Source organism: Phascolarctos cinereus, unplaced genomic scaffold (genome assembly GCF_003287225.1).
Source record: "Phascolarctos cinereus isolate Bilbo 61053 unplaced genomic scaffold, phaCin_HiC Scaffold_3;HRSCAF=262, whole genome shotgun sequence".
NCBI lineage: Eukaryota > Metazoa > Chordata > Mammalia > Diprotodontia > Phascolarctidae > Phascolarctos > Phascolarctos cinereus.
The window spans coordinates 40,318,647-40,337,567 of NW_027555736.1; the positions used below are offsets into that span (position 1 = coordinate 40,318,647).

General features: G+C 38.3%; 1 protein-coding gene across 6 annotated transcripts in view; it reads left to right on the forward strand.

Annotated features, from left to right (window-relative positions):
- ZFAND4 (zinc finger AN1-type containing 4) overlaps nucleotides 1-18,921 on the forward strand; it is a 57,874-nt gene that overhangs the window by 27,024 nt on the left and 11,929 nt on the right. For 4 of the 6 annotated variants that reach the window (XM_020994473.2, XM_020994470.2, XM_078150781.1 and 1 more), the window contains 3 exons: nucleotides 6,441-6,588; nucleotides 7,744-8,922; nucleotides 9,453-9,507. In XM_020994473.2, the coding sequence (XP_020850132.1) occupies nucleotides 6,441-6,588; nucleotides 7,744-8,922; nucleotides 9,453-9,507 (1,382 nt within the window). Of the gene's footprint in view, nucleotides 1-5,677; nucleotides 5,733-6,440; nucleotides 6,589-7,743; nucleotides 8,923-9,452; nucleotides 9,508-18,921 lie in introns of all 6 variants that reach the window. The other 2 variants (XM_078150780.1, XM_020994475.2) reach the window with 2 other exon arrangements.

The window sequence follows — 18,921 nt, forward strand, 5'->3', positions numbered from 1 at the left end:
TAATTGTGACTAGATTTACTAAACTACTTCGTGTTGAATAAATTCCATCTGTTTAAATGTCAGCCTCCCATTCTGAGTCTTACTGAATCTCCATGAAAGCATGGAAATGATCTTCAGATAAGTCTTTAAAAGCCATGACGGCAAAGTAGCAAGCTGTGATCTGCGGCCTGATCAAGCACAACAGGTCGTACATGGATGCCCAGCCATCTCCTGTTTGTGCTCTATGGGTCAATAATGTGTTTTGTCCATAGTCACTCCTTAAGGCGAGGAAGGCTTAGAAGCTGCATTTCCTTGGAGCGAGCAACTGCATCAGGGAAGTCCCAGAGGTTTTCAAATATTGACATTTCTTAAAATTGCTATTTGCTCTAAAACATTAATGTAAAGTACTATATTCAATCTAAAATGGATAATAATTATGTTAAATTATAGCTGTTTATCACTTTAAAGGAAATTTTACTGTGACCTCATAATGAAACTTAGTGGTGAATCCTGTTTTGAGTAGAGTCATCTACTTTGAATAGCCAGTTTTTTCTCTTGTGGAAATAACTGAATTTTAATATTTAACATTTTTTGTATGTGTTTTTTAATCACCAGTAAGCATTTATCAAGTTTCTGCTATATCAAAGTCACTTTACAAAAGGATTCACCATGATTCCTTGAAACTGTGAGCTCTCCTAATACGCATTAGAATTATTTGATTGACAAAACTTAAATTTATACCACGAAGCCTACAGCCAGAGGGCCAAATTGGGACTGCCACCTATTTTTGTATGGCCTTGAGCTAATAATGTTTTTTTTTTATTTTTAAATACAGTAGAAATTTATTTTAAAACATAAAAGCCATTCCTAGCTCAAAGCGGGCAGTCAGTGTATTTACCCCCAGCTATAAGTAGCTAACCCCTGATTTACACACATCCTATAAATTAAGTCCACCTGTAATCATTAGACTCTTAGTCACCTACAGGTTTTCTTTGTATAACTCCCTTCAGGAAGACATATTCTTTCCTGTGTTTAGGATAGTGGGGATCATATGTGAATGTGAATGCCATCATAGCTACCTGGTCACAGCACAGCTTCCTGTTTGGAGTAGGGGAAATGTGTCATTCTCACCCAGGGTCCATTGACTTCTTTGTGTTTACAAGATGACTTCCCAGAAATGCTGCAGTCCCATAGAGGTTGTGGCCCTGATCTCTTTAATATGCGTCCTTTGGCCTTTTTGAAATTAGTACAGATTAGAGAGCTGCAAGGGGCCTTAGAAGTCATTTAATTCAGTGTCTCAATTCTGTAGATGAGAAGGCAGAATGATGCCCCGAATTAAGAGACTTGCTCAAGGGGCAGAGCCCAGAGGCAGGATTTGAGGCCAGGCCTGAATACGTGCCCAGTGAGTACTTTGTGCTGCCCTTGGTATCTCAGGTATTACCAAACGGAGACAACAGTGTCTATCATCTGGGTCATTTTATTGCTATTCATACAGATTGCATTTTATTACAAATAGCCGCTAGGGAGCATTAACTGTTTTCCACAAACTGGATCAGATTCTGAGGCTTTTCTCTGCTTTGATCTTCTTCTGAAGCCGTAGGATCCTAGTCGAACAGAACTTCGGCTGTGGGTGGTCGGCCTAGGACACAGATGTTTGTGTCAAAGTCAGCTCAACAAGAGCCACTTGTTAAATTTTCATTGGGAGCATTTATACCTCAGAAATCAGCAAATGCTGCAAATCCAAGCTTGAGTTATTGTGTTGTTGATTGTTTGAACTTAGGAAAATAATGGAGAAAATATTAATAATGCAAATTAAGCTTAAAAGTCTGTCCAGGGTACTTTTTCCCCCCAGGAGAGCCAGGGCACCTCTGGACATAGAGGTCCACAGGCATAATTTGGCCATGTTTTGTCATGACAGAGTACCAATAGTAGTAATGTCCTCTCCTCTTCACACAACTTCCTGTGAAGACCACATAAAGAGGCTCCAGCATCTGGTCATATACCTTGCAGAAGGCCAGGGCCATTTCATTAGTGAGAATAGCAGCCATGATCATGATATCTGACTAGCATAGACTGGCCCAGAAAAAGTGGTTCACCACCAAAAGTGGTTGGTGTTGTACTGGGGCGTTGCCATATGCATCAGTTCCGGAGAACAACAATGCAACCCAAAGGTCATGAGCCCCGGGGAACTCCATCGGGCCTATGTCATCTGGTCTGATTATTAAATATTCCTTCTTGCTGCTTGGAAGTGAGAAAGATTTGGGAGGGATGCCACTGTTTTCTTTTCTTTTCTTTTTTTTTTCCTTGCGACTTTGTTTTCTATTCTCATAATTGAACTTACCTTTAATCTTTATCTGATCATTTTACAGGAGTTAACCATTCACCCAAGCAGTTTTTCCTTGTTGTATTATCTTTCTAGAAAGAAGTATTTAAAGATAAGACAGGAGAGAAATATTTGTTGATAGCTTTAAATTGTTCGTGCACTCAATGTGTGTTTTGTATTATAGTTATTTATGAGCATGTCTTGTCTTCCTACTAAACTGTGAGCTCTTAAGGGCAGGGACCACGTATAATTTAATTGGTATGTCTTCCCCTAATGACCAGAACAGTGCTTTGCTTGTGGTAGGAGTTTAATAAATGTTTGATGAATGAAAGAATCTGTGTTCCTGGGTTAGCAGAGCTATCCATCTGCTTCTAAACGAGTTCTTCTACCCTGAAGATATAATGGTTTTCCTATTTGCTATCATTAGATATGAAATAAAATCAAATATGTATTTGCAAATGATATTCCTACAGTTTTTGCCTTTATAACTGTGTAGTTCATACCAGGTTTTCGACTAAGATTGTATTGTTATTCCTTGAATTTTAATACTACTTGACCTTTTTTTCTTCTTCTCCCTCTTCTTTCATTTATAAGAATTGACCCAGATCCACAGAATCAGAAGTATGTAACAAAAAAGGGGAAAGACATAGAAGTAAGAGGAGTCAAAGCACCTTGGTTCAACTCCCTTTTCCTGCTACTCATTACTTGTGTGACCTTGACCGAGTCATTTAATCTGTTGGGGTTTCGATTTCCTCATCTGTAAAATAAAGTGTTTTGATTATGTAATCACAAAAGATTCTTTAATCTACAAAGTCTATGACTCTGAACTGGCAGGAACATCTTAAAAAGTACTTGAAATTTTTATCTGTTCACAACCTAGGAAACACTCATGTTCCAGTCAAATGGATGTTGGTGACTTTGCATTTCTTAGAAAAATCTAGAACTAGATGCTTATCAAAAGGCAGCATGGCATTGTATAGGACCTCTGAATCCCACCTCTGATAGTTATTGGCTCTGTGCTCTAGGCAATTCACTAATTCTGCTTCCTCATATGTAGTCTAATGCATTGATCTTAAACTCTTAAGGTTCCTTCTGGCCTCAAATCTATGGTTTTTGATCCTAAGAGATTAGTGATCTTTATTTTTCCACTTAACATGACTTTACATCACTTAACTTCTCAAGATCTCAATTTCTTCTTCCATTTAATTAAACTATTGGGCTTAGATGCTCTTCATCTCTTCAGACTGAGAAACTTCTGTGATTCTGTTCTGCCTGATTAAGTTTGTCTAAAATTTGTCCCAAATCAGTCACTTTTATTTTTCTGAGAAGGTACTTAATTTGCTGTGTCAAAATGTTAATGATTTCATTACTTAAGTGGAGAAAAAAAAATCTTTAGTTTCTTGGCCATAAGAACCATGTTGAAAGACCATCTGACATTGTGAAAAGAAGGTCCTGTATGAAATGGAAGTGTTGCAAAACTTTCCTGGCCATGTAAATTTAATAATTAGATCTTTCCAGTTCAGTTAGACTGTATGTCCTTTATCTCCGTTCTTTTTGTTGTATTTTCAGATACAGGTTTTTTAAAAATATCATTTGGTAGGCAGAAAAAAATTTCTTTGCTCCTGATTATTTACCAGTGTGTCAAAATAAACTGGTAACATTCCTCTTTTTAAAAGAATTTTATGCTATTCACACCTGCTAAGGATCTCAGAAATCATGCTGTTTCCAAAAGAAGCCAATTTGTGGGAATGTTACTAATATTCTGGCATACTGTAGATTTTCCTGTTGGAGGGATGCAGTTTCCTTCTCCATACACATCTGTACAGTATATACCCATCCCTCCTTTTCTAGGGGCAGCAAAACAGCCTGGATTTCATCAGCAAAGATGAAACTCTTAATAGATTTTGAACTTAAACACAGACTGCTAAATGATGATTAAAAACATCTCCTTTCTGACACCACAGAATGAATCTGAACTACATAGAGGGAAAAATCTTTCCCCACCCCCTTCCCGGATATAGCTGAAACGAAAATGAGGTACATGCTACAAGCCCTGTGCCTTTATTGAAATACACAAAAGTGACAAAGTGGAGCCTTAAAGACCATTGTCTAGTTCATCCTTGATCAAGCCCACTTAGCCTGCAGGAGCCTTGGAATAGTTAAAGGGTACAGTACCAAATAAGCAGTAACAGCCATGATTCAGAAAGCCATTCTAGTCAGAAAGAACTGCTGAGATCACTTCCTTCCAAATTGAAAGCCGTATCACCTCCACTTCCTGGAAGTGAGTGATTCAACCATTTCATGCCCCTTTCTCATTTTCCTACCACTTCTACATATGTACTAATAGGGCAGTCCTCTTTCCTCTCATCTTCTCTGGGAAATTAATGAACACATCCTCTTTAGAGGTGGCATTATCACTTTGACTAAATGGAAATAAGGGAAGTGGACCGCCCAGTTTACCTCCCTTGGGTAGAAGTGAATGCTTCAAAAATATTGCCAAATGTGCCTTTAGTGGCCAATGACCACTATCCTAGTATATTCAGCCATACATGGTAATGCAATTTGCATTTGCAAACTTTTCTTGCACAGATGTGTACTCTTAAGTAGTCCTTCTAAACAAGAAAAGCATTCAAACTTGATGCCTACTCAGTTCCATTCTGGTATATTTAAAATTGAGCTATTCCTTATAAATTTGAACTCTCATATCTCTTTGTAAGTTTCCTTGTTAAACCAAACTTTATGGATTTTCCTCTTCTTTTCTCTATCCTCAGTACTGAAAAATCCAAATGGAGTTTCCCTCAGTTTAATAGTTAAATTGGGCTTGGAAGCAAACTTCTGCACAGTGAGTTTTAACCAAAGTGAAGTTTTTGGAAAGTTACAGATGAGGATTATGATGATTTTTCTTTCAAAGCTTATGCAAAACCATGACAGTCATCATCATGGGCACTCATACTATTGTTGCAAACAGTACAGTCGCCATACCTTAGTAAACAAGATGGTGTCTTTATGAGCTGTTATGCACTCCCCCGAACCACCAATAAATAAAATCACTTGGTGGTCAGCCTTCATTGGATGAGCCTTTCTCAACTTAGCTGGTCCTTAAATTATTTAGACATGTTCTGTTGCCATGTCCATACTCTAAAGCCTTTCTATCTTGACAGAATGGGCCAAAGTTTACAGTCTGATGGCATAGCATAATAAGGCATTGGAGTAATACTTTATTCCATACTCTATTTTCAGAGATCGTATCATTTAATTTGTTCTTAGAGTCAGTATGTGACAATATTTCAGATTAGTCTTAGTCCCTTATGGTTTACAAGCACTTTTCCTTAACAATCCTGTGAGGAAGGTCCATGTATTGTCCTTATTTTACAGATGAGGAGAATGGTGATCAGAGAGGTCAAGTGACTTGGCCATGGTCACACAACTTGTAAGTATTTGGGTCAGAACTCAAACCCAGGTCTTCAGATTCTTTGAATCTAGTGCTCTTTCCTCTGTTGAATACTCTCCCTCCATCAAAGCATTAAAAAAAAAAGTTTCACATTATTCAAGTTATGAATTTGCTAGGGTTGAGTTTTTTCATGCTCTAAGATCCTGGGTATTATGGGTGGTTGGTTACATATCCAAGTAACACTTAGGAAAGCCTTAAATTGTCCATCTTTTTGTTTTTTGTTTTGTTTTATTCTTAAAGAGCAAAAATAGAATGTCATATCCATACGGGTGTGTCAGTTCCTGTATTGTTTGAACCCCCTTAGGATGGATAGAAATTTGGACTTCCCTTCTATACCATTGTCTGGTTAATGGAAAACTGATCAGCCTGTGGTCTGGGTTACACAATTAACAGCTTTGGCCATACCAGCAGGAGACCCTTGTGGATTTGCCTCTATGGGAATACTATAGTGAGTGCAAAAAAAAAAAAATCACGGAGTGTAACAGAGTCCCAGAAGCTCCATTAACACTATATTTTTAGTGTCTCCACTTCATGGTCTCTATACTCATTTTAATTTTTTTTCTGTTCCCAAAACTTGCTTTTAAAAATATTCCTTTTGTTTACACAGTGGTGACAGATGATTTTATCACTATCTGTAGTTACAAGTGTGCATTGGATAACAGGATGGTTTTGTTTTTATTTTTGCAGTGGTGGTTCTGTTTATAATTTATATACAGATGATGATGAAGAAATTGAGCCTTCTCCCTCTGGGCAACAGATAATTGAAAATTCTATCACTATGAATAAAATGAAGCTACTGAAGGCAAAAATGGAGACCATGAACCTCAGTAAAAAGGTGAAGCAGTCACCACATGACCAGGCTTTTCCATTGTTTACCACAGCAAAATTTAAAAGACACATCCTATTGTTTATATTCTTTTGTATATTTTTATTTATGTTTATATTATACATATACATTTATTTATATATAATTGTTTTATATTATTGGCTTTGGTCATTTATTAAAATATCAAAAGTAATATGTTTGTAAACAGTGCTATTTTAATGTCAATATATGCTATATTTGTCATTTAAGTTATTTAATGATTTGCATGTGTGTATGTGGGTTATAGAATTATGTCTCTAAATCTAGCCCAGACCTGCAATTTTTTTTTCTTAAGTGCCTTCCTAAAACACATTTGTAATGGATTTAAATCCTACATTTTAAATGGGATGCTTACTTTCCTCTGCCTAGGGCTACTTTGCCCTACCCTCTTTCCTTCCTGTTTGTACCAGGCTGGTCTCTAGGATCCTGTTTACGAGAATAAGGTGAGAACAGAAAGACTCTCATATTCTTTGTGCTTCCCTCTCTGAGGATCCCTAAATTTTAAGACCTCCAACTTGGAACTAGACAAAGCTGTTTGCCCCCAACTCCCATATTGATATCTTTGAAGCTATCATAGCACTCTCTGTCAGGTAGAAAATCTCAGCAACATGAGGAAGTGGCTTTTTCTCCAAAGAGAATAGTAAGGTACTTAACATGGCTACAGTAGATCTTTCTCTGTATCTAATGTGACCACATTTTTAGGAAAAACAAGAGTCAAGATCTTTAAGCCTCTCCATGTGACTCAGTAGAGTACCTGATGAATTGGCCTCTTAGAGGTCACCTAATTCATCCCTTAGCCAATCCAAGGATGATTTTTAGGCACTTGAAATAGGTAAGATGATTATCTCACCCAGTCCATCTACTTCCTATCAATCAAAACAGCATCAAAATGGTTTAAAAGAAAAATGCCATTTTCTCTACAAATTTTTAAAATAAGAGATTCCATTGTCTTTGTGATATAATCCAAACTGCAGTAGGTTAGAATATTAATATCTTTAAACGTTAATTTGAGGGATCAGCTGATACAAGCTGATAAGGCACTTCTTTCTTGAATTATTCTTGCTAACTGGACAGAGATAATAACCATGCATGTACAGATATTATAATTTGAATCTTTTCTTGTAGCCTAAGAAAACTGTCAAGATAAAACCTCGTCCACCTATGGCTCCTCGACCTTCAAGTGGTTCAATGGCAGCTGCTCGTCACAGATTGTTCAGAGTACTCCCCCACATTGGACAGTCTTGTCTGCCTCCACCTGGGAATTCCTATCCTTCTGAGCCTTCCCAGAATGCACTTTCAGCCTTGGCTACTTTGGCCACTACCAGTAGACCTATACCATCTATCACTACTGATTTCCTTAAGGAAGATAATAATTGGGAGAGCACCACACTCTCCCAGTCAATCAGCAGCATTAAACTACCAGCCAAAGTATCTCATGTTGAATTAGAAAGCACCAAACAGTCCATCCCTGATGCTGTCCTTCCTCTTGTGTCATCTCTGTCCACACAGACAGAAATGTTTTCAGAACATTTAATATCTAAAACAGAGGAAGACACTATCATATTTCCAAATATGGAGTTGTGTGCCACTGAAGAATCTCTTTTACCTGAAATGGATGTGTCTGCTTTGTTAGCAGAAGGAAATGTGGTGGAACAATACAGTGATCTGGATAGCACAGAGAAGGTAAACCACGACCTTGTACTGACCGATGGGGATAAAGATATTAAAACTGCAGAGCAGCATCATAAGCCTGTTGCAAGAATGTTGAACTCTGAGACCATGGAAACTTCGATTCTGAACCCTCGTGAATTAAGCCCACAGAAGAACAGGCTTTTGTCACCTCTTCAGTATTCTGCACCAATAACACATCACAGTTCTCTAGTGAAACCACAGAGACAGTCCAGATGTTTTGAGACTGGTAGCCTCAGGTCCCCTGCCTCACAAAATGTGTTTCGATCGTTGGATGTCCGAAATATAGCTGATCCTTCCTTTCCTAGGACTACTAGATTTCATGGTGTTAAAGTTGACTCACCTGGTAAAAGATCCGATATTATTTCCAAAGGCGAGGCTAGGGACATCACAGAAATGGCTAACAAGGCATCCAAAGAGCCTGTAGGTTCTGTAAACAACATAGGTTTTCTTGCTTCACTGGCACGAAGTGCAAGCAGAGACAGTTTACAGAGCTCATGTGGGGCCAGCAGGCTTCGGACTTCTGCCATTGTACTGTCTACAAATCTCAAGCATTTTCAGGAAGAAGGCCTTAGAAAAAGCTCTCCCCAAATTGAACCTGCTGACTTTTTTCTAGTAAGTATTGACCTTCCGAGTGTTTTTCCCTCCCTCCTTAATTTGCATAAAGAGTTGGGAAATATATTAATTTTTTTTTGAAATATATTAATATTATAATTGAATGAGGAGGCTTATGGTTAAATTCCAGTTCAATAATATCAAGCTATGTTTCTTTATGAGGTTATTATATTTTATTCTGTTTATCAAATTTAACATTATATAATTCAATATAAAAGAATTCATTTACTTTTATTCCATTTCAGGAACTTCCTTTTAGGTCATCACATTTCAGTATATCTAGTTATTAAGTGTTTTAAAAAATAAAATATAAGTGCATTCATAGATTTGTTCTTGGTTAATTTAAATTAAATACGTTTGGAACCTTAGGGATAGTTTGGCTACATTTAACTTTCATGGGTATTGTTTTGTTTTTTAAAACCTGACAATTTTGTAAATATTAAATATTTACATAAAATATTGGTACTTAATGTTCTTTCCCCTTACCATTGATTCACTTTTGTAGATGTTGTTTTGTTCTTTAATTGTAGTCTACCCATGGGCTTGGAATGAATGGAAATAATACATCATCAGGGAAAAGAGTAGGTAAGCAACTTAAAGAGAATTTAGAGGAAATTATAAGGGTATAATTCTGTCATATAATTGAATGAGCCAAGTAGGAAGAAAACATCCCATAGCATGGCAGGCTAAAATTATATATTTGTTTGTATTCTTCACCTACCCACAGTCTCAAGAAGGAGCAGGGGGGAGTGTGGGTACAATACAAAATAAATAAGCCCCTGTCTTCAAGGTGCTTTTAATCTATTTAAAAAGATAATACAAAGGAACAGTGTGAGTGTTGGTTCCTAAACTCAAATCAAGAGGCAAACTAGATGCCTTGGAATACAAGGGGTCTCCCCCACCCTCAAAAAGTGTACACACTGTCCGCCCCCCCACTCCCATGTCCCACCCCACAGCGCTCTGGTCCCCCTGGTCTGCCTAGTCCAACATAGAAGTAGGGAAGCTGTTTGGGTTTCAAGGACAATGTAGTCACAGCAAACCACAGCGGTGGTGGTGGTAACTGGCAACAGTAATGTTGAAAAGATGGTTTGACCAGTCATCAATCACTTCCTGCCTACCTGGGAATTCTAGGGAGCACAGGCTGAGTGGTCGCAGGGGAAAGCAAGTGACTTGTGATACACCATACTCTAAGCCACATGTGGCCTCAAGGCCACAGGTTCCCCACCCCTGCAAGCTAATTTTGTTATTGTGATCATCATTTTTGTTACATGTCAGTGTTGCTACTTTTTTTTTTTTAAGTGAGGCAGTTGGGGTTAAGTGATATAACACTGTGCCCAGAGCTGAGGCAGTTACAGAGGTTTTTTGAGTCACAGTCTCTTCCTTCAGAGCTTACAGGCTGGTAGAGGGATAAGACATGAACACATACAACTTATAATACACAAAAATGTTAGAAGCATATTGGATTTGAAACAGTACGACATGAAGTCAAGAGGGAGAGTTGTTAGCAGCTTTTCAGGCAAGACTTTAGGAAGAAGGTGATATTTGAGTTACTTTTAAAAATAGGTAGGAATCTGACATGGGACTAGAGGGAAGGACAACATTTTAAGCCTAAAGAATAGAGGCAGAAAAAGTCCAGGGTGTGTTTGGAAAACAAAGAAGAGTCTCCTTTGGCTGGAGTATAGATCACGTGGATGGGGGAAGCATATGAAATATGACTAAAAAGGTGGGTGCTGGGCACCAACTGCTCAGCAGAGGAGTTTGAACATTTGAAACAACAGAGAGCTAGTGAAGGTTTTTGAGCAAAGAAGTGAACATGAACAGTTCTATACAAAGTCTTTTCATTCATGACTGAAAAACTGGATAATTAAGCCTTCGTTTATACATTTAGTATTTGTACATAAGATTTTTAATATTTTGGATATTTTATGTATCTCCCACTAATATCAAAATAACACTTTCTAAATATGATGTAGATAAGTTAGAATAGTCATATGTTGTTCAATGCTGTTGTCTCTTTATAAAAGTCCTATTAGCACGTAATTCAGGTTATGCTTAAGTGTTGTGATAGTAAGATGGATTAAATGAAGCTGCTTTGTTTCATTTTATAAGATATTTGATAAATCCTTGTTTCCATCAAAGTAATTTACCTCTTAAAGTAATATGTTTGTATTGTTTATTTTAGAAACATTTAAAGTTAGGGCATTATTTTATTATAAATGGAATTTAACATCTTTATAATTTATTACCAGCTCTGTCTTCTCCCTGCCTCCTCTCTCAACCCTCTTACTCCCTCCTTCAGCTCTGAAGTCAAAGAACTTGGTTCAGATCCAACCTCTGGCATCTCTTTTGGACCTTGGCAAGTTCCTTAACCTCCCTCAGCCTCAGTTTCTCCATTTGTAAAGTAAGGAAATTGGACTGAATGGCCTCTGAGATCCTTTCAGCTCTAAATTTATAATTCTGTGATCTCCCTAGCCCCAGCTTCATCCTTACCCCTTCCCTCTCAGCTTCTTCCCATGCCTCTTACTGCAGAAGAATAGGAATTCTTTGAGAGCTGAGACTAGGTTTTTTGCTTGTGGTTGTGGTGGTGGTGTTGTTTCTGTTCTGCGTACCTCGCACCTAGGTGCTTGCAAAGTTCCCTTACAGGGGATGATGACAGCATTTCATCCTGCTCCCTCTGCCAATCTCCTGGTTTCTGCACGTATGGACGAAGCGAAACATCATTCTGTCATGCTCCTTTTACTGGTCTCCTGGCCAGGCTTGGCCTGATCTGCCTCCAGGGAAAAGATAAAACCCCAATTCCATTGGCTTCCCCCACTGTTCCCTTTGCTTAACCTGCCTAATACTTTGAGAGGACTCCATGCTGAGGCCAGACCCGTAAGGATGTTGATAATCCATCTGAACTCTTTTGTCAAAGATTGACAGGCTTCCACCTCGCCATACCCTCCCCATTCCAGGAATTCTGAACCCCTGCCCTGGCTGTATTAGTCAAACCCTATTCTTTGTCCCCCACTGCTTTGTTCCCTTATTTTCATCCTCCTAGTCATCTAGACTTTCAACCTAAATGTCATCTTCGACTCATTACTCTGACTCCACCGTTTTCAATTTGTTACCGAGTCCTGTTGATTTTATGTTATTAATATCTTTCACATGTGCCGCCTTCTTTCCTCTGACATTGCCAGAAATCTGGGACAGCCCTCGTCACCTCATGCCTGTACTATTGCAGTAACCTGCTGATTGGTATCTCTGGTGCATTCTCCACTAAAGTACAGGCCTGAACATGTCACTTCCCTGTTCAATAAATTCCAGTGCCTCCCTGTCACTTCCAGGATCAAAATATAAAATTTGGCATCACAGCCTTTCATAACCTGGCCCACTCCTGTCTTTCTTGTCTTTTTACACCACCTGCCCACTGTACTCTTTGACCCAGTGACTCATGCCTCCTTGCTGTTCCTCCATGTCCTGATTGCATGAATTTTCCCTGACTGTCTGTTCTCCATGCCCAGAATTCTCTCCTTCCTCATCTCCACCTCTGGCTTCCATGTGGGAAACCTTTCCCAACCACCCCTACACACACACATAATGCCAGTGCATTCTTTCTGCTGATTAACTCCAGTGTATCCTATGTCTTACTTGTACATAGTTTTTTCCCCTGTTAGACTATGAGCTCCTTGAGAGTAGGGGCTATCTTTAGCTTTTTACCCCAGTACTTAGCATAGTGCCTGGAACAGAGTAAGTAGACACTTAATAAATGCTTATTGACTGATTGAGGAATGAATATTTAAATTACTGAGAAGGCTGAAAGCTGTTTATAGGGCTCTTGTTTTGCTCATGTTAGTTCAGTGATCTCTTAAATTCTTTCTCCTTCATGTTTTCTGAGTCACTTGCTTTTGATATGATACTTTACATTTTCTTTTATTTTTCAGTCTTCTGACTTTATCATTTCTTGTTGTTATCATGGAGTTATTAACTTTATTTCTCTATCTTTCCTCCATAGCTCTCAGTTATTTTCCAATTCTTTCCTCTTGTTTCATTTATAAAATCATTTTTAAACTCTTGATTTATTTATCCCAGGAATTTTCATTGAACTGATACTAATCTGGGTTTTTCTTTGAGGTTTTGCTTGTCGGTGTTTTAGAGTCATTCCTCTCATCATCATAACTCTTTATGGAGGAATTTTTTATTTGTTTATGCCTTCTTCCCACCTTAGTCTCTCTCCAGCCCTTCTGGAGAGAATGGTTGAGTTGTACGTGATCTTGTTTTGTATTCTTTTGGGTCCTGTTACTGCTTTCTTTGAATATCCAGTTCTGTGTTCTTGATGAATCTCAAGTGAGCTTTCATTGCACCTACAGCTTTCTGATAAAGGACAAAGGACAAAGTCTGATCACTGTCTTCCTGGTTTGAGGTTTGCAAGCTCCTAACCAGAGTTAGGTCTGAGTAACACAACTGAGGGCTTGCCCCTGGCTGGCGCTGCAGTAGACTGCTGCTGGAGCCAGCCACTGTAAGCAGGCTCTACATGTTACCCTTTTGTCTGGTTTGGTTACAAGCTTCAGACTGGGCTACGGGCAGTAGTTGAAACCTTGCTTCATTCTCAGGTTCAGAACCCCACAGATGTTCCTTGTCCAGTACCCACTCTCAAGCCCTGACCATTCCTTGCCCTGGAGTACAACTCTCTGCTCAGGTCCCAACAACTGTCCTTCACCCCTGGGGGCAGGTACCCTCTTCAGTCTACGCTGGATCTGTGACCCTGCTGTGGTGAGTCTGTGATAGAGCTGCTGATTGCCCTTGTTCCTGCTATCTGCACAGCATGCAGGCCTCTCTGTGCTACATCTGGGACCTCTTCTTGCCCTAGTACACAGTGGCAGGTCACAGTTCAATCCTAACGGAAGGCTCATATCTTCCTAGATAGGCCTCATCCGCAGTTTACACAGAGCTTTGTCTCCCTGTGCCCTGAGCTGTAAAAATGACTCACTGTGGTTTTTCCTTAGGATTTCCCAGTTGGTACTTGTGTGTTTTCTGGCTCTTTGTGGGTTAGGTGTGAAGGAGATCCCTACGACTGTACTGCTTCCTCCCTCTCTGCCATCTTGACTGGGCTCTTTCCCTGTTACTTTTGAGGGCTCCACCGTCTTTGCAGGCACCCAGGTGTCATTCTCTGGTACTCCCTCTCACTCACTACACATAACAAGTGTGTTATAACAAGATCTTGTTATTTCTTTCTCTGTAACATTTCTTGCATATGTCTCCTCCCCTCCGTTTACACAGCCACCATCCTAGTTCACCCACTTACCTCCTGTAGCCTGTTTTATTGCAGGCAAGTCTTCTAGTTGGTCTCCCAGCCTCATCTTTCCTCATCCCCACTCAAATCCTTCCTCTAGTCAGCAGAGTGCTCTTCCTAAAGTGTAAGAAAATGGTCAATGAACTCAGTAAACTCCAGTGGCTCCCTATTACCTCCAGGTTCAACTATAAAGTCCTCTGTTTTCATTTAAAGCCCCTTCCTAACTTCCCAACCCTCTTACATTCTATCCACCCATACTGGCCTACTTTCAGTGCCTCACAATGCTCTGCCTCCCATCTCAATGGCTTGGCATTCCCTGTTTCCTCTGCCTGGAATGCTCCCTCTTCTAATTTCTGACTCAGATTCCCTGGCTTCTTTTAAGACTCAGCTTAAGCTCCACTCCTGGTCCCTTGAGCTACTGATGCCATCTCCTCTGAAGTTACCTTCTCCCTGTATTAATCTTATATATTCTGATTTCCTTGTGGGTAATGACTTGTTTTTGCTTTGTATTTGTATCCCTAGCACTTGGCACAATGCCTATGTGCCAAATATACAGCGTTGGTGTTAAAAGCATATTGACTGATTGAACAGAGATTTCTTTTTAAAAAATAAATTTATTCATTAATTTTTGAATGTATTTATATTATGTACTTTCCATTGCATTGCCCCTCTAGTTGAGAAAACACACACATATACACGCCTATTCAAATAAACATTCATCATATATTAATTCCCACATTGGTCATGCTTGAAAATGCATCTATCTCATTCTAATTTTATCACCCCTCTGGCAGCAGGTGAGTGTCATGTTTCATTTTCAGTCTTCTGGATTCATGATTTATCATTGTATTGCTCAAAGTTCTTAGGTCTTTCAAAGTTGTTTTTGTCTATAATGTTGTAATTTTTTCCTAGTCTGCTCATTATAATCACTTCATAGATGTTTTCCCAGTTTCTTCAGAAATCTTGTCCATTTCTTGATTTCTTTCCACATTACATTTCCATACTATAATTTGTTTAGCCAATTTCCAGTAGGAGAACACTCCCTTAGTTTCCAGTTGGCTATTATGAAAAGAATCGCTATAAATATTGTGTATGTGTAGGTCCTTTTCTTCTTTTTTTGATTTCTTTGAGGTACAGACTTAGTACTGGTGTTTTTGGGGCTCAGTTTCATCATTTGGGGACCATAGGTACAAATTGCTCCCTTACTATGTTAAGCTCAGAAAGAACTAGGACTCTTGTCATTTTTTGTTTTCTTATGCCCAGCATTTATCATAGTGCCTTGAACAGAATAAATACTTAATACATGTTTCTTGAGTGACATTAAATTTTCCTTTGCTTCATAATTATTTTGTAGACTGTGTCCTCCTTCGTGGCATGTTTTATTAAGTTGACTTTGTATTGAATATTAGAGAAATCTACTTCTCTGAAACATGTTTTATTGGTTATTATTGTAAAAAGGGATTTATTTTTCATTTTATTTTTCCATTATTATTGATGGTATACAAGGATGTGATTATATTTTGTGTGCATTTTTATCTTAAAACCTGCAGTCAAATTGGCTTGAAGTGAATTGAATTTGCTAAATTCACTTATTACTTTTAATAAAATTTGTTGATTTCCTAGGTACATAACTACTTATTTCTTTTTCATACATTATTGCAATTGGTGATATTTCCAATACTGTGTTGAACAGAAATGTTAGTAGGCTATTCTTGCTTCATTCTGTTTTTAAGGGAAATGATAGGAATGTTCCCCCATTGGGAATAATGTTTGTTCTGGGTTTCAGGTAAATACTTTTTGTCACGTTAGAAGACAACCTTACTACTGTTTAGGGATTTTTAATCATTGATGGATTTTTAACTTCATTAGATATTTTTTCTGCAGCTTATAATATCAAATGATTTTTTTCTTTCCTTTTTTCCTATGTTATATTAATCCTATTCTCTTATACAATACCATCTGGTAGTCCTGAGGAAAAAAACCTTCCTTGGTTGTGATACCTTTAATGTATTTCCTACATTCTGTATGGAAAATTCACATTTAACATTTTCCATTTCTGTTTATGAGTGAAATAGGTTTATAATGTTTTTGGTTGTCTTCATCAAGTTTTAAAATTGAACACTTGCCTCATAAAATGAATTTGTACCATACACCATATTTTTATATATTTTAAGTCATGGGGAAAATTCTCTGGTTAACCCATCTGATTCCTGTTGTCGTGAAGGTTAGAGGGAAGGAAGGCAGGAAGAGTTGGTACTTAGCTATCTTTCCCTTTTTTTACCCTCAGTGTTTTTTGGTTTAAATTTTACCTCATCAGGCAGTCATTGAAACCTGGTCCTTTCTCATATACTTGTATTTGCCTGACAGATCTTGACTCCATCCTTTTCTTTTTGGTCTCTATGTGGGGTTTTGCTTTTTCTTGTAAGCAGTATATTGTTAGATTGGGTTTTTAATTCAATTTATAACTGTTTAGTGGAGTTTTATGTCGTTCACATTTAATGTTAGAATCTGTTATATTTCTCAGATCTTTTATGACCTATATTAGCCACATGGTTAATGTTATTTCTGCTGTTCTTTCTGGATATTTCTTGTCTTTTGGGTAAGGTCAAATGGTAATTTTTATTAATCTGCTTAATAGGCTGCAAATTCTAAATTTGTCTACCAGAAACGAAACTGTGTTCATTTGTACATTTCTGTTGAGAGGCGGCATGGGAAATAATGAGCAGGCCTCAGAACTGAGAAGGCCTGGGCAAAGTCCTGTCTCTGAAACCCAGGGTGTGTGCCCCAGGCTAAATCACTCGACCTTTCTCTCCATGCTCCCCAGCAAATCTAAGACTATACTTTGTAGGGCAGATCCTCATCTCAGTTGGAGTGGGGGTTTCCACATCTGGCTTTCCCTGTAACCTAACAAATCATAGGTCTAGTCATAATTTTTACCAAATCTTGAGTTTTGTTTCCAGCAAAGATACAGCTTTGCTTCCACATTTGTCTAGTCCTCCTTTTGCCCACCTCTTCATTCTTGTGTCTTAGTTTGAAACCAGTCCCTTCTTACATTCTTTTTTTCATCTTTCATTTTAACCTTAAAACCAACACCCTGTATTAATGATGCTTCTCCACTTGAAACCTATTCTTTGAAGTATAGAGTTCTTTGGTTTTGGCCTAGTGAAAAGAGTACCACATTGGGGTGTCCAAACCTGACTGGAAATCCTGGCTTTGTGATTTACCAGCTCTGTGATCTAAGACAAGTCACTTCACCTTCTTTTCTGTATTTGTAAAATGAGGAAGCTGGACCCTCTATAAAGTCACTTCCAGGTCTGACAGTCCATAATGCAGAAGCATTTTGTGGCTTTTGCATTATTACCAAATACAGGCGTGCCCAAAGTCTTAGTGTAGTTTTAAACTTTAATAACTTCAGAGGTTTAAAGGCTACAATCCATACCCAAAAGTCATTAGAAAGCTCAGTTATTTACATTTCTTCTACACTTATTTTAGCTTTGTGAATTTTTTAACAACATAGGTAGGGTATCCTATCTGTATGCATTGTACAACCAATGGTTTCTGGATGACACTTTCTCAGACTGGTGGATGAGTAAGAGGTCCTTGTGCTTGGCCCCTCATCTATCTCCATTAGACTTGTTCTTGTGGGGCCACATGCCACTGCCCATTAAAACCTCCGTTTTCTGTGGATGACCTTTTTCAAGCTGAGATTGTAAGTGTAAACTTTTCAGTCACTGAGGAGCAGCACCTGCTGAAAGTTTTTTACAAAATTTGAAAATTGACTGGAGCAAGCTGTAAAACACAAGATAGTGCTTATGTTGAATTTTAATAGGATCAATATTTTTAAAATTTAAACCTTCTAAATAATTTTTGTAAGTTGGTAATATTTATACATCTGAAGTTATTTTAGCTTAAAACTGCACTAAGACTTTAGAACACTGTATAATTAAAAATTCTGTGTTTCTTAAAGTTGAGTTTTGATATACTCTTATTAGTTAGCTTTAATTGAGATATGTTCTTGCTTCTCCTTAGTCTGTGCCTTATAACTGAGAATGCAACTCATAAAATTCTAGAATATTAGAGCTGAAACCTTAGATATCATCTGGCCTATCCTTGTCATTTTACAAATAAGGAAACAGGCCTGGAGAATAAGAAGTGTTTAACCCTAGGTTATGTAGCTAGCTAATGACAGAGCCAGAGATAGAGCTTCATTAGAATTCTTTCCATTCTTAACATCTTTCCTCTGGTGAAAAGAGAACCTCCTAAACCAGGCATGTCAAACACAGATGGGACCGCGTGTACCTGGATCAGATTAATGTGTAATTGGGAAATATTTAACAAAATAAATAAAATTAGAACAGAATAGATAATATTAGTGTAACGTTTTTTAAGTCGGTGTGTGGCCCATAGGGATCCTCACGTATGGTTTATTCTCCCCTTCACCCACCCCCTTTTCTATTTGAGTTTGATACCACTCTCTTAGTTTGGAGTCAGGAAGACCTGGTTCAAAACCAGCCTCTGATACTTACAGCTGTGTGATCCTGGGCAAGGCACTTAAACTGTCTCTTCCTCAGTTTTCACAACTGTAAAATGGGGATAAGACTGGCACCTGCCTTCTAGGGTTGTTGTGAGGATCAAATGAGATGATGATTTTAAAGTGCTTAGCACAGTGCCTGGCATGTAGTAGACACTTAATAAATGCTTCCTTTCCTTCTTCCTTCCTTCTCTTA